The sequence below is a fragment of the Phacochoerus africanus genome, chromosome 8, assembly GCF_016906955.1.
Source record: "Phacochoerus africanus isolate WHEZ1 chromosome 8, ROS_Pafr_v1, whole genome shotgun sequence".
Lineage (NCBI taxonomy): Eukaryota > Metazoa > Chordata > Mammalia > Artiodactyla > Suidae > Phacochoerus > Phacochoerus africanus.
Window position 1 is genome coordinate 62588650 of NC_062551.1, and position 12927 is coordinate 62601576.

A 12927-nucleotide genomic window follows, 5' to 3' on the forward strand; every position below is an offset into this window, starting at 1 on the left:
TCTTCCAGATGTCTACTGAGAGGTAGGAGGTTAAGGAAGCCTCTTCAGGGTCCTATCGAGGCAGGTGGCGGAGCTGGGACTTGGAAAGGAAGCAGTCTGGTTGCAGAGGGAGTATTTCCCTCACTTGTCCTGGGATGTCTCCAGACAAGGAAGAAGAGAATCAGAGGGTGGAAGTGGACCCAGGTAGTAGGAGAGGGCCTGTGGCTGGACAGGAATGTCAGAATGAGAGTCTTGGGCAGCCACCTTCTTTTTTTTTTTTTCCCTTTTTCTTTTTAGCGGCACACCCGAAACATATGGAAGTTGCCAGGCTAGGGGTCGAATAGGAGATCCAGCTGTCGGCCTATGCCACAGCCACAGCAGCACAGGATCCGAGCCCCATCTGTGACCTGTACCACAGCTCATGGCAGTGCCAGGTCTTCCACCCACTGAGCGGGGCCAGGAGTAGAACCCACATCCTCACGGGTACTAGTCGAGTTCTTAACCTCCCAAGCTACAGTGGGAACTCCTGGGCAGCCTTCTTAGTGTGGTATACGTCTGTGTGTACGTGCTTTTGTGGCATGGGTACACTTTTGATACAGGCAGGGTGAAAGGTAGTTAAACATAGCGAAGGGTTTGGGGCATGATTCGGGAGGATTTTTGCCCGGCCGTCTAAGTGGGACTGTCGCCATGCTGCTAGATGAGCAGAGTGTGGGAAGCAGTGACACAATAAGTAAAGCAAGGCTTAATAGGTGTGCTCCCCACTTCCCCTGCCCCAGGCAGTGGGACAGCATCTCAGCAGCTCCAGAAGGATGATACACCCCATCTCAGAGTGCCCTTGACTCTCCTCCTGGGGAGTTTCATATCCTTTGTCCCATCCACTCCCACTCCATTTTTATAAACTAGCTGAGGTTTCTTTGGGATTTTTTTTTCTTTTGGCTGTGCCTGTGGCATGTGAACATTCCCAGGCCAGAGACTGAACTTGCCCCACAGCAGCAACCCAGGCCACCACAGTGACAATGCTGGATCCTTACCCTGCTGTGCCATAAGAGAACTCCATCATTGGGATATTTTTTAATTGTACACTTTATTGTTTTGCCATTGCCTCCACCTCCTCCTACTTAGTATCTTGAGATGATAGGAAAAATTGGCCCCTTCCCGACTTGAATATTAAGGGACTGCTGTGTATCTGTGGGCTCATGGTTCAGACACCCCAGCACATGCCTCAAGGCATTTACCTTGAGCCTGGGGTTGCACAGGCCCAGACCCAGGCACACTGGCTGTCTCTGCAACCGGAAAGCTGGCTTGGCAACCTCAGTTGACCTCAGGGCCTTGAACAGGGAGACCACGTGGTCAGAGCCCCAACTCCCTGCCCCATACTCCCCAAGGGCAGCTCCTCAGCTGGCACTGGCCACCCTCTCCTTTGGGGCTGGGGGGAACTCGAGAGCATGGAGATGCTGAGGTGGGGCTGAATCCCTAACTGTTCCCCCAACCCCAGCCCTGCCTTCTGAGGACCTCTGCCCTCTCCACGACGGCTTCTCCAGGTATGAGGAGGAGATGGAGTCATGTTCTCAGCAGATCCCATCCCAGGTGAGTTGGGGATCTTTGCTCTCGTTGCCTTGGTCTCCTTGGCTCTAAAATGCATCCAGGAGTTCCCGTCGTGGTGCAGTGGAAACGAATCCGACTAGGAACCACGAGGTTGCAGGTTCGATTCCTGGCCTCACTCAGTGAGTGAGACTCTCCACTGTGAAAGGCTGTCTTCACAGTCACAGCACGACAGCTCCTGCGAGAAGTTCAGGGACACACCCAGGTGTTCAGTTACCAGCTAATGAAACTGAGATGCCAACTTGGCCAGGACCCCAAGGACAGTGTGTGTGACCCCTCGCCTGCTGCCTCTCTTGAGTGCAGGCTTCATCAGCCTTTTCTGTTAAGGGCCAGGTAGGAACTATTTTGTACTCTGCAGGCCACCTACAGCTTCTGTCTCATATCCTTTTTTTAAATTTTTACGTGGTGCTTTTTTTTTTTTTGTCTTTTTGCCTTTTGTAGGGCCGTTCCCGCGGCACATGGAGGTTCCCAGGCTAGGGGTCGAATCGGAGCTGTAGCCGCCAGCCTATGCCAGAGCCACAGCAATGCCAGCTCCAAGCCGCATCTGCGACCTACCCCACAGCTCACGGCAACACTGGATCCTTAACCCACTGAGCAAGGCCAGGGATCGAACCCGCAATCTCATAGTTCCTAGTCGGATTCATTAACCACTGTTCCACTACGGGAACTCCTACGTGGCCTTTTAAAAAGGAAAAATCCCATCTCAGCTGTATGACTCTGCTTAGGCTGCTGTAACAAAATACCACCTGCTGAGTGTCTTGGACAGCAGGTGTTTGTTTTCCCACAGTTCTGGAGTCCAAGATCAAGGTGCTGGCAAGGTTGGTCTCTGGTGAGGACTCTTCCTGGCTTTCAGATGGTGTTCTCTCTGTGTCTCCCCAAGGTGGGGAGAGGGGCTTCCGGTGTCTGTTGTAAGGACACCGGTTCCATTGCGTTAAGGCCCTGCCCTATGATCTCCATTAACCTTAATTTCATCCATAAAGACTTTGTCTTCAATAGTTCCCATTGTGGGGTAAGACTTCAACATGTGGATTCATGGGGAAAGAATTCAACTTGTGGCATTAGCCATCTAAAAATACCACACCTCTGATTGGTCCCTTGGCTCATAATGAGCTGACCCCCGATTTAGAACATCCTTTTTGACTGGCTTCCAACCTGTGACTTTGTAGAAAAGCTGGTGCAGGGATCTCCAAAAAGGGTCCCCTTTGTTTCCTAGAATAGAAACGAACAGGGAATTCCCACTGTGGTTAAGCAGTATCAAACTTGACTAGTATCCATGAGGACGCAGGTTCAATCCCTGGCCTCGCTCAGTGGTTTTAAGGATCCAGTGTTGCCATTAGCTGTGGTGAAAGTCAAGAAAAGAAAATCAGCTGTGACCAGTGGTAGATGATCTACTCAGAAAGAAGGGAAAACGCCAGGGTCTGGGTCTGACCTGAGCTCTGGTCCAAAGTCAGGCCCTCTGGGTTCTCCCTCCCCAGTGCTGTCCTGTCCTCCAGCCTTTGCATCAGGACAGCAGGGCTGCATGTTAACACCAATGATGTTTCAGTCTCCTCTGAGCTTCAAGGATGTGGCTGTAACCTTCACGTGGGAGGAGTGGGGACAGCTGGACCCAGCCCAGAGGACACTGTACCGTGAGGTGACTCTGGAGACCTGCAGCCACCTGGTCTCCTTGGGTAAGTCGGGTACTGCCCATTGCCGGCCCCAGAGCTACGGCTCACCTCTAGGGTGTGCCTGGCCTGGGCTGAAAGGTGCTCGCACTGGGTCCCTTTGAGATGCAGGTCCAGGTGTTGCCGATTATTCCACCTCCAGGCGGGTCTGTGGTTCAGGGAGTGGGAAGTTTCCTGGGGTGGGTGTGGGGCCCTCCTTGGCCATCCAGTGTGACCCCAGGTGGGCGAGGGCTGAGCCTGTCGCCAAGCAGAGCACCAAGCCCTCTGTTCTTCCTCCACTGACCAGGACTTCTGCTCACCAAACCAGATGTGATCTCCCGCCTGGAGCAAGGGGAGGACCCATGGAAGGCGGAGTGGGGACCTCCTCGAGGTGAGAACTGGCCAGTGGCCCAACTGTTAAGGTCTCAGGAGCAGGGAGGCTGTCTGGGGAGCTCGCTCAGGTGTCCAGCAAGGCAGTCACCTTCTCGTGCATGTCAGCCCACGGAGGACATACATTGCTGTCAGAACGTGTCTCCCCCGTGGGTTCATTTCTGCCCATCTTCCCTTTGGTCTTCACCCCTCAGCTTCGCATCTCATTGCCAGACCCTCATCCTTCCTCTCGGGCGGCAGCTCCTCAGGCCTCCCCTTTAGGCCTGGTTTTGCTCTACTGTTCAGTGTCCACGTCCTCCGTGTTGGATGTTCCCATGACTTCCGGCCAGTTCCAAGGTGTGGTGAGAACTTGTGCATCCATGCCTTCCAGAAGAATTCGCCCTAAATCACCATTCATGGACCTGTTTTTCCACTTTTCCCCATCTCATAGGCCCACCTCCTACCCCGTGTGTCAGCTTAATTAGAGTTCTTTTTTCTTTTTCTTCTTTTAGAACTATATCAAAATACAATTCACAAACCGTACAAGTCACCCACTTAAAATATGCAAAAGCTTTCAGTATATTCGCAGCATGTGTGTCCATCACCCTGACTAATTGGGCAGCTTCTGGCTTTTTGTTGTTTTAACTGATAGACTTTATTTTTCACACCAGTTTCATGCTCACAGAACGTACAAAGTTCCTGGATACTGCCCTTCCCCATGCAGTTCCCTTTTTAATATCTTGCATTCCGTGGTACATTTGTTAGAGGTGATGAACAATTGATAAGTTATATGAAATCAATAGTTTACATTAGGTTTGTGCTTGATGTTGTACATGCTCTGGGCTTTGGGCAAGTGTATAACGTCATCTATCTCCCATTATAGGTCATACAGAGTAGTTTCACTGCCCTAAAAATCCTCTGTGGTCCTCCTTTTCGTCCCTTCCTCCACCCTAACTCCTGACAACCACTGATTATTTTACTTGCTCCGTGGTTTTACCTTTTCTAGAATGTCATAGTTGGAATCATGCAGTACATGGCTTTTTCTGACTGGTGCTCACTTAGAAATAAGCAACACATGTGTTCTTCACAACTTCTGACATAACCCCAGCTGAGAAGTGTTGAATTTATCTATTGTGTTCCTGCTCCTTCTTTCCCTGTAATTATTTTGCCTTCAGCATCTGTTCTTTCTTTTTCTTTTCTTTTTTGGGCCACACCCACAGCATATGGAAGTTCCCAGGCTAAGGGTCAAATCAGAGCTGTAGCTGCCGACCTACACCATAGCCACAGCAGTGGCCAGATCTGAGCCACATCTGTGACCTACACCACAGCTCACAGCAATGCCAGATGCTTAACCCACTGAGTGAGGCCAGGGATCAAACCCATATCCTCATGGCTACTAGTCAGGTTCCTTATTGCTGAACCATGATGTGAACTCCAGCCTCTGTTATTTTTTCCTCTGAAGTCTTACCTACTTTTCCTTACCCTTGATCCTTGATATCATCTTTTTTTCCTTTTTTTTTTTTTAATATTTTTAGGGCTACACCTGAAGTATGTGGAAATTCCTGGTCTAGGGGTCGAATCAGAGCTGCAGCTGCCAGAATATGCCACAGCTACAACGCCAGATCTGAGCCTCATCTGCGACCTACACTGCAGCTCACAGCAATGCCGGATCCTTTAACCCACTCAGCGAGGTCAGAGATCAAACCCAATTCCTCGTGGATACTTGTTGGGTTCTTAACCCAATGAGCCACAACAGGAACCCCCAAATGACATCATTCCGAATTCAGTTTACCAGCAGTGTCTTCCTTGTCTTCTGTATAGGTGTTACCTTCTGGCTGACCCACACAATCTGAGTTTCTAATTTCACAGTCCTGATTCAGACACTGCTGTAGAATGTTCAGCCTCCTTTGTCCAGTTTCCAACAGCCAGGCACAAGTTGGAACCATAACCTGCTGTGCCACCGTGGGAACTCCTGACTTAGTATTCTTAACACACCATTTCTACCATCGTATCAGGCTGCCAGGTGTCAAATGAAAACATTTCTGACCACAAGATCTGCATCTTGAAGGTGGGCCAGAAAGAAGATTTGCATGTACAGCAATGCTAAAAACACATCTTACCTACCCCAAGATTTCTTTCCTTTCCTCCTCCTCATCCCCAGATACCATTTCACTTTTCTCGATGAGGCTTTTGTTTCATTTGAAAAGTTCACATTATCAGACAGCACCACCAAAGGGGCACAGCAGAGTCTTGGGAAGGAGAACTGTGGTGGTTGTAGGTGGTATTGGGCATGGATAAGGACCTTGCCCAGGAGGGCAAGAAGGTCTTTGTTTGGTACAAGGGAAACAGCCTTCTGGAAGTCAAAGGATGGCCAGAAATTGTAGTTCATATTTTGCCAAATGGAGCATCCTTATCTCCATGGCAAGTGTGGAGAGTGAAGCCTGGGAATCTAGGCAAAGGCTGTGATATTACTAGATTTTGGTGGCTGCATGAATGAAAGGGCAAAGTGGCAGGTAAAGGCAGAATCTTGGAGGACCCAAGTAACAGCCTGAAGCTGGAAGCCTGCAGTACTCTTTGTTAGGGGCCCAGTATTTGCAGCAGATGGAAGAATCCCCTTTAGGACAATAACAAGGGTGCCAGTATCAATAGTACTGTGCATAGCAGTGCATCACACACCAGATATCATGTGAGGCTCACATACTGATTTATTTCCACTTCTAAGCAACCCATGTGAATTAAATATTCTTATTCCTGGATTAACACCAAGAAAAATGAGCCTCAGAAGTTGCCAGATAGGAGTTCCTGTTGTGGCTTAGTGGGTTGAGAACTCAACTAGTACCTGTGAGGATGTGGGTTCAATTCCTGGCCTCAACTCAGTGGCTTAAGGATGCAGCATTGCTCTGAGCTGCAGCGAAGGTCACAGATGTACTCAGATCCCGCATTGCTGTGGCTGTGATGTAGGCTGGCAGCTACAACTCCGGTTCAACCCCAGTCTGGAAATTTTCACGTGTGGCATGCAGGTGTGGCCCTAAAAAAAAAAGTCACCAGTTGGTGGGGTCCACTTAAGTGACCCAGTCTAGCCAAACATCCTGGGGAGAACTTAGCACTTGTTTTGGAGTGGTTAAAGAGACTTTTCTTCTCTGTTTGGCAGCCTGATACGATGGTAGAAATGATGTGTTAAGAATATTAAGTCAGGAGTTCCTGCTGTGGCACAGTAGGTTATGGTTCTGGCTTTTCCACAGCTGTGACGTAAGTCGCAGCTGCATCTCGGATTCGATCCCTGGCCCAGGAACTTCCATATGTCACAGGTGCTCCCCTGCCCCCCCCAAAAGAAAGAATATTAAGTCAGTGTTGGTGTTTGGGATCCCATTTCATGATCCAGCACCAGGAAATAGACAGGCTAAGATTGCAGATCATAAGATTGAGGTATTTCTCAATCTGTGCCCACATCACTTCATTCTTTAAGGCTAGCACTTTCAAATCTCTTTGCTCCATGTTCACATTGCCTTCTCTGTGCCTTTGCCTCCCGCTTATGAGGACACTGTGGTAACATTTGGGACCCACCCGATCTCCCCATGTCAAATCCTTAACACGATTGTAAAGACACTTTCTCCAAATAAGGTACCATATTCAGAGGTCCCAGCAAAGAGGATGGAGGTATATTTGTTGGTGATTGATGGCTTTATACCTTCAGACCCCAATTTTTTTCTGGATTTCTCCTTTAATCTTCACCCTTCCCTGGTTATTTTATTCATGTGCTCCCTCTTTGGGAACCATTTCCCTTGGGTCATCTCTTCATTGTCTTTGCTGTTCTTTGTATTTTACCACTGATTTCCTATTTGCTGAGCCATCCCCCTCTTTCATGTCATGCATGAAATCACAGTCCATGGAATGGAAACAAACCCAGAGATACCGCTCATACTTGGTGGTCTCCTTCATCCCACACTCCCTTCTCAAGCTTCTCCAGTAATTCAGGCATTTTGGATTTTTTTCAGACCAGAAGTCTGCGCTGGAACGGAAAGAGTCACCTTCCAAAGAAGATATTGCTATAGAAGGGCCCTCCCACCACTTGGAAGTAAAACATTGTGTACAGGAGGAGGGCCCCTGGTTGGTCGCATTAGAAATGCAGCATTCTAGGGAGCAACTAAGGGAGCATCAGAAGGACCCTCAGAGTCCAGTGGTACCCACCTCAGAAAGACTATTTGCTCAAGGGGGGGGTTATCTGAATTTAAGCATCCTACCTCCGACATTACACGTAAGAACACATTTCCATAAGTTCAACTCCCCGGTTAAAAAGTTGGAACAGAATTCAGTTTTCATTAATCATCAGCAAGGCTGGGCTGATCTGAGGCCCTGTGAAGATCATCAAAGTGCTAGAGGCTTTTGTCAGAGAATTTACTTGAATAAACTTGCAAATGTTGAAATGGAAAATAAAAAACCTTATCTTTATACTGTCAGTAGTGACTCTTTCAGCTATGGTACCTCCCTTCGTTTTCTTCATACAGTTTTTTCGGCAGAGAACAGTGATGATGGTAAGGACTATGGAAACATCATTAATCATAATTTGTCTCTGAATGAACATAAGCCCATGCCTTTTGGGGAAAGTCAGCATGAGTGTGACGAATGCCTTGCACAAACTGAGATAAGTGACCTTGCAGAAGCACCATTCAGATGTGAGGAGGACTGCGATGCCTTCCATGTGGCCTCGTCTTTTACTGACTGTGGCATTATTCAGACCAGAAAGAAGCCATATGCTTGTAATCAGTGTGGAAAATCTTTCAGCTGTTGCTCCAAGCTTGTTGTACACCAGAGGACACACACTGGAGAAAAGCCCTATGAATGTACTCAGTGTGGAAAGTCTTTCAGCCAGAGCTATGACCTTGTCGTACACCAGAGGACACACACTGGAGAAAAGCCCTATGAATGTAAACAGTGTGGGAAATCCTTCACCCAGAGTTCCAAACTTCTTAGACATCAGCGAACTCACACTGGAGAAAAACCATATAAATGTCATGAATGTGGAAAATCTTTCAGGTGGAATTCTAACCTTATCGTACACCAAAGAATTCATACTGGAGAGAAACCATATGAATGTACTCAGTGTGGAAAGTCCTTCAGCCAAAGCTCTGACTTTGTTGCACATAAAAGGACTCACACTGGAGAGAAACCCTATGAATGTAACCAGTGTGGAAAGTCTTTCATTCGAAGCACTCAGCTTATTAGGCATCTGAGGATTCACACTGGAGAGAAGCCATATAAATGCAGTCAATGTGATAAAGCCTTCACTGGGAGCTCTCACCTTATTGAACATCAGAGAACTCATACTGGAGAGAAGCCGTTCGAATGCAATCTTTGTGGGAAAGGCTTCACTGGGAGCTCTCACCTTCTTTCACATCAGAGAATTCATTCTGGAGAGAAACCATATGAATGTAATGACTGTGGGAAAGCTTTTCGGCAGCGATCTCAGCTTATTGTGCACCAGCGAATACATACTGGAGAGAAACCTTATGAATGCAGTCATTGTGGGAAAGCTTTCAGCCAGAGGTCTCCTCTCATTGTGCATCAGAGAACACATGTTGGAGAGAAGCCCTATCAGTGTAATATGTGTGTTAAAGCTTTCAGTCAGAGGTCACGCCTTACTGAACATCAGAGAACACATACTGGAGAAAAGCCCTATGAATGTATTGACTGTGGAAAAGCCTTCAGTGATCGATCAACTCTTACAAAACACGAGAGAACACATACTGGAGAGAAACCCTATGAATGTAGTCACTGTGAAAAGGCCTTTAGCCAGCGGTGTCAGCTTACTAGGCATCAGAGAATTCACACTGGAGAGAAACCCTATGAATGTAATGAAAGTGGGAAAGCTTTCAGTTATAGTACATCCCTTATTCAACATGAGAAAACCCATGGGAGAGATACCCTGTGAATGGATGGAAAACTGACTGCCAGACTTTCTTTACTAGACAGACATCAGATGACCAAGGTATGGTTCTCGGAGTGTAGACTCATGACCACATTTATTACAATTGCTTGGAGTGTATATGTGTAAAATGCACACTACCAAACTTACCCTCATCTTACTAAATCAGAATCTCTAGCAGTTTAAAAAAAAAAAAAGTGCAGTTTCTAAAAGTGCTTTATGTGTACACTAAAATTTATTTACCTCTGCCTTTTGCTGAGATGCTATGAATATAACCACATGAAAAACACCAGTCAGAGCTCTCAGCAGGAGTTAAAAAACTCAATGGAGTCGTATCCACTGGATAATCTTTTTAGTGCAAAAAGCCACCCAAACTCAATCAGACCCTGTCCCCTTAACATTCCTGGAAATGATGGCAGACTGAAAACCCCACTCAGCATTGCATGAGGAAGGTGGTGTTTAAAGATGAAATTTGAAGCCAGACATGTTTACTGTAAACAAACAATTAAAAACACAAAATGGGGAGTTCCCATTATGGCTCAATAGAAATGGACCTAATAATTGTGAGGATGTGGGTTCGATCCCTGGCCTCCTTCAGGGTTTAAAGGATCTGGTGTTGCTGTGAGTTGTGGTGTAGGTTGCAAATGTGGCCCATGTCTGGCATTTCTGTGGCTGTGGTTTTGGCATAGGCCAGCAGCTGTAGCTCCAATTCGACCCCTTGCTTAGAAACTTTGATATGCTACAGGTGTGGCCCTAAAAAATAAATAAATAAATAAAAATAAAAGCAAAATGGGAGTTCTCTTGTGGCACAGCAGGTTAAGGATCAAGCATTTTCACTGCAGCAGCCTGGGTTTGATCCCTGACCTGGAATTTTCATGTGCCTTGGGTGCAGCCAAAAAAATTATAAAAGATATTGCAAAAACATCTAGAAAGGATAATTTTGAAACTAAGAATGGAATATGACTGGAGAGTCGGGCACATGCCCAAGGCACGAAGAAGTTCCTGGGCCAGGAATCAAACCTGCAGCATGGCATTAACCAGCACCACAGCTGTGACAACACCAGCCCCTTAACCCACTGAGCCACCATGCAACTTGAATATTTTTTTAAGGAAAAGAAATGTTTGTTCTAACTTAAAAAGGGAACAGTGAATCACAGGCTTAAAAGTAAACAAATTCTGGAGTTCCCGTCGTGGCTCAGTAGTTAACAAATCCGACTAGGAAGCATGAGGTGGCAGGTTCGATCCCTGGCCTTGCTCAGTGGGTTATGGATCCAGCGTTGCCGTGAGTTGTGGTATAGGTTGCAGACGAGGCTCGGATCCCGCATTGCTGTGGTTGTGGCGTAGGCCGGCAGCTACAGCTCTGGTTAGACCCCTAGCCTGGGAACCTCCATATTGCCGTGGGAAGCGGCCCCAGAAAAGGCAAAAAGGCAAAAAAAAAAAAAGCAGAGACAAACAAATCACACACAAAAGTAAACAAATTCTTTGGAAAATAACATGCAGATTGTAGAAGACAATTGTAATCCAAACGTGAAGCAAACCTTAGGAAGGGGTATTCATTTGACTCTGCTGTAATACTTCCTGCAAGAGACAGAGGACTCATGAAACTGGAACGAAAGGGGGAAATGTATTGTTTTGTTTGGTCCTTCACTAAACAGTGTTTGCATAGCTGTGAAATAAACAGTAGATACTGTTTGGGGCTTTGGTTTTTTTTGTTGTTTTTGATCCTTTTAGGGTTTTCTTAGGGCTGCATCCATGGCATATGGAGGTTCCCAGGCTAGGGGTTCAGTCAGGGCTGTGGCTGCTGACCTACGCCAGAGTCACAGCAACGAAGGATCCAAGCCGAGTCTGCAGCCTCCATCACAGATCACGGCAATGCCAGATCCTTAACCCACTGAGCAAGGCCAGGGATCAAACCTGCATCCTCATGGATGCTAGTCGGGTTCGCTAACTGCCGAGCCACAACAGGAACTCCTTTTTTTTTTTTAATTTTAGGAAGAACCCTGGAGCTGTGACACTAGGGTTTCATAGTGGCAACAGAATGCAGTGCCATTGTTCCCAGTCCTGTTACCAATAGTATTGATACAGACTGCAGCTCTTGCAGAGTAGAGGGGGAAGAAAAGTAGAAGGGAGGTCAGAGCTGCAGCTGCCGGCCACAGCCACAGCCACAGCACCACCGCTCACGGCAATGTCAGATCCTCATCCCACTGAGTGGGACCAGAGATTGAACCCGAGCCCTCAGAGAGTCAGGTTCTTAACCCACTGAGCCACAAGAGGAACTCCCAGTGTCCCTGTATTCTCGTCTTAGGAAGTGGGGTTTTTAATAGAGTACATCAGATTACTTAGGAGACGCTAAACGGTCATGTCTCAAAAACTGGAAGCAAGTAGAGCCGCAACAGTGTGAGTCAAATCTAAGCTTATCAGCAGATCCCGTTGTAGTGGAAACAAATCTGACTAGCATCCATGAGGACGCAGGTTCCATCCCTGGCCTTGCTCAGTGGGTTAAGGATCTGGCATTGCAGACTCAGCTCGGATCTAGCGTGGCTGTGGCTGTGGTGTGGGCCAGCAGCTACAGGTCCAATTCGATCCCTAGTTTGGGAACCTAGCTCTAAAAAGAAAGCAAACAAACAAACAAAACTCCGTATCAGAGCAGGCAGTCAGTAAAGTACATAGACCGTGAAAGATCAGAATTACAGAGACGACCTCCGGAAGAGCCAGAAATGATTAAAGGTGGCTGCTGGGGTCTGTGACGATGGGGTGAAGTGGGTCAGAAGACAGCTGCTTCCCATTTTAAACCTTCTGTAGTACTTCATATTCTGCTACACTGCTCGTTTGGGTAACCAGTTACTGCAAATGTGAACCTGTAGGTGAGCAAAACTACATGAGGACACCTGCAGTTGATTGGTGGGATTATGAACAGGTTTCCTTTGGGTTCCGTGTCGCTGTGATCATAAGTCGATTGAAGAAGCAAGACCTTAAAGAAAAGATGTCCATCTTCTCCTGGGCCGGAGTTGACTCCATTAGAGCAGGAAGGCTCCTTGGCTTCTTAGAAGTCCCTGGAATTAAAGGAGATGAATTAGTCTTTCAAGGCTCTGAGGTTCAATTTTCCAGAAGCCTTATCACCTCCTCATCAGGAGGCCCCAGAAAGTGGGGGCTGGGAGAGAGGCTGATATCCTGGGCCAGCCGGGTGGAATCCCTTCTGAGGGACTTTTCATAAGCACAGGTACTGAGTGTGCTCCCCCAGGATCACCGGGCAGCTACCTGATACTTTCCTTGAGACCCGTGAAATAACAGCCCTATGATTCACGTGAGACCCGGGATTGAAACCGGAAATACCTTCCTAGAGCAGCCTGGACAGAACAGGATCTGCTTCCTGGTCAGGCAGTTGGTCCTGCAAGCTTGTTGCTTTTGGGA

General features: G+C 47.4%; 1 protein-coding gene across 1 annotated transcript in view; it reads left to right on the forward strand.

The window, feature by feature from the left end:
* LOC125132980 (zinc finger protein 8-like) overlaps window positions 1-12927 on the forward strand; it is a 38220-nt gene that overhangs the window by 1631 nt on the left and 23662 nt on the right. Inside the window, exons 2-5 of the mRNA XM_047790910.1 lie at window positions 1475-1566; window positions 3125-3251; window positions 3532-3615; window positions 7589-10061. Of these exons, the coding sequence (XP_047646866.1) occupies window positions 1534-1566; window positions 3125-3251; window positions 3532-3615; window positions 7589-9522 (2178 nt within the window). The 5' untranslated portion in view covers window positions 1475-1533 and the 3' untranslated portion in view covers window positions 9523-10061. Of the gene's footprint in view, window positions 1-1474; window positions 1567-3124; window positions 3252-3531; window positions 3616-7588 lie in introns of the transcript that reaches the window.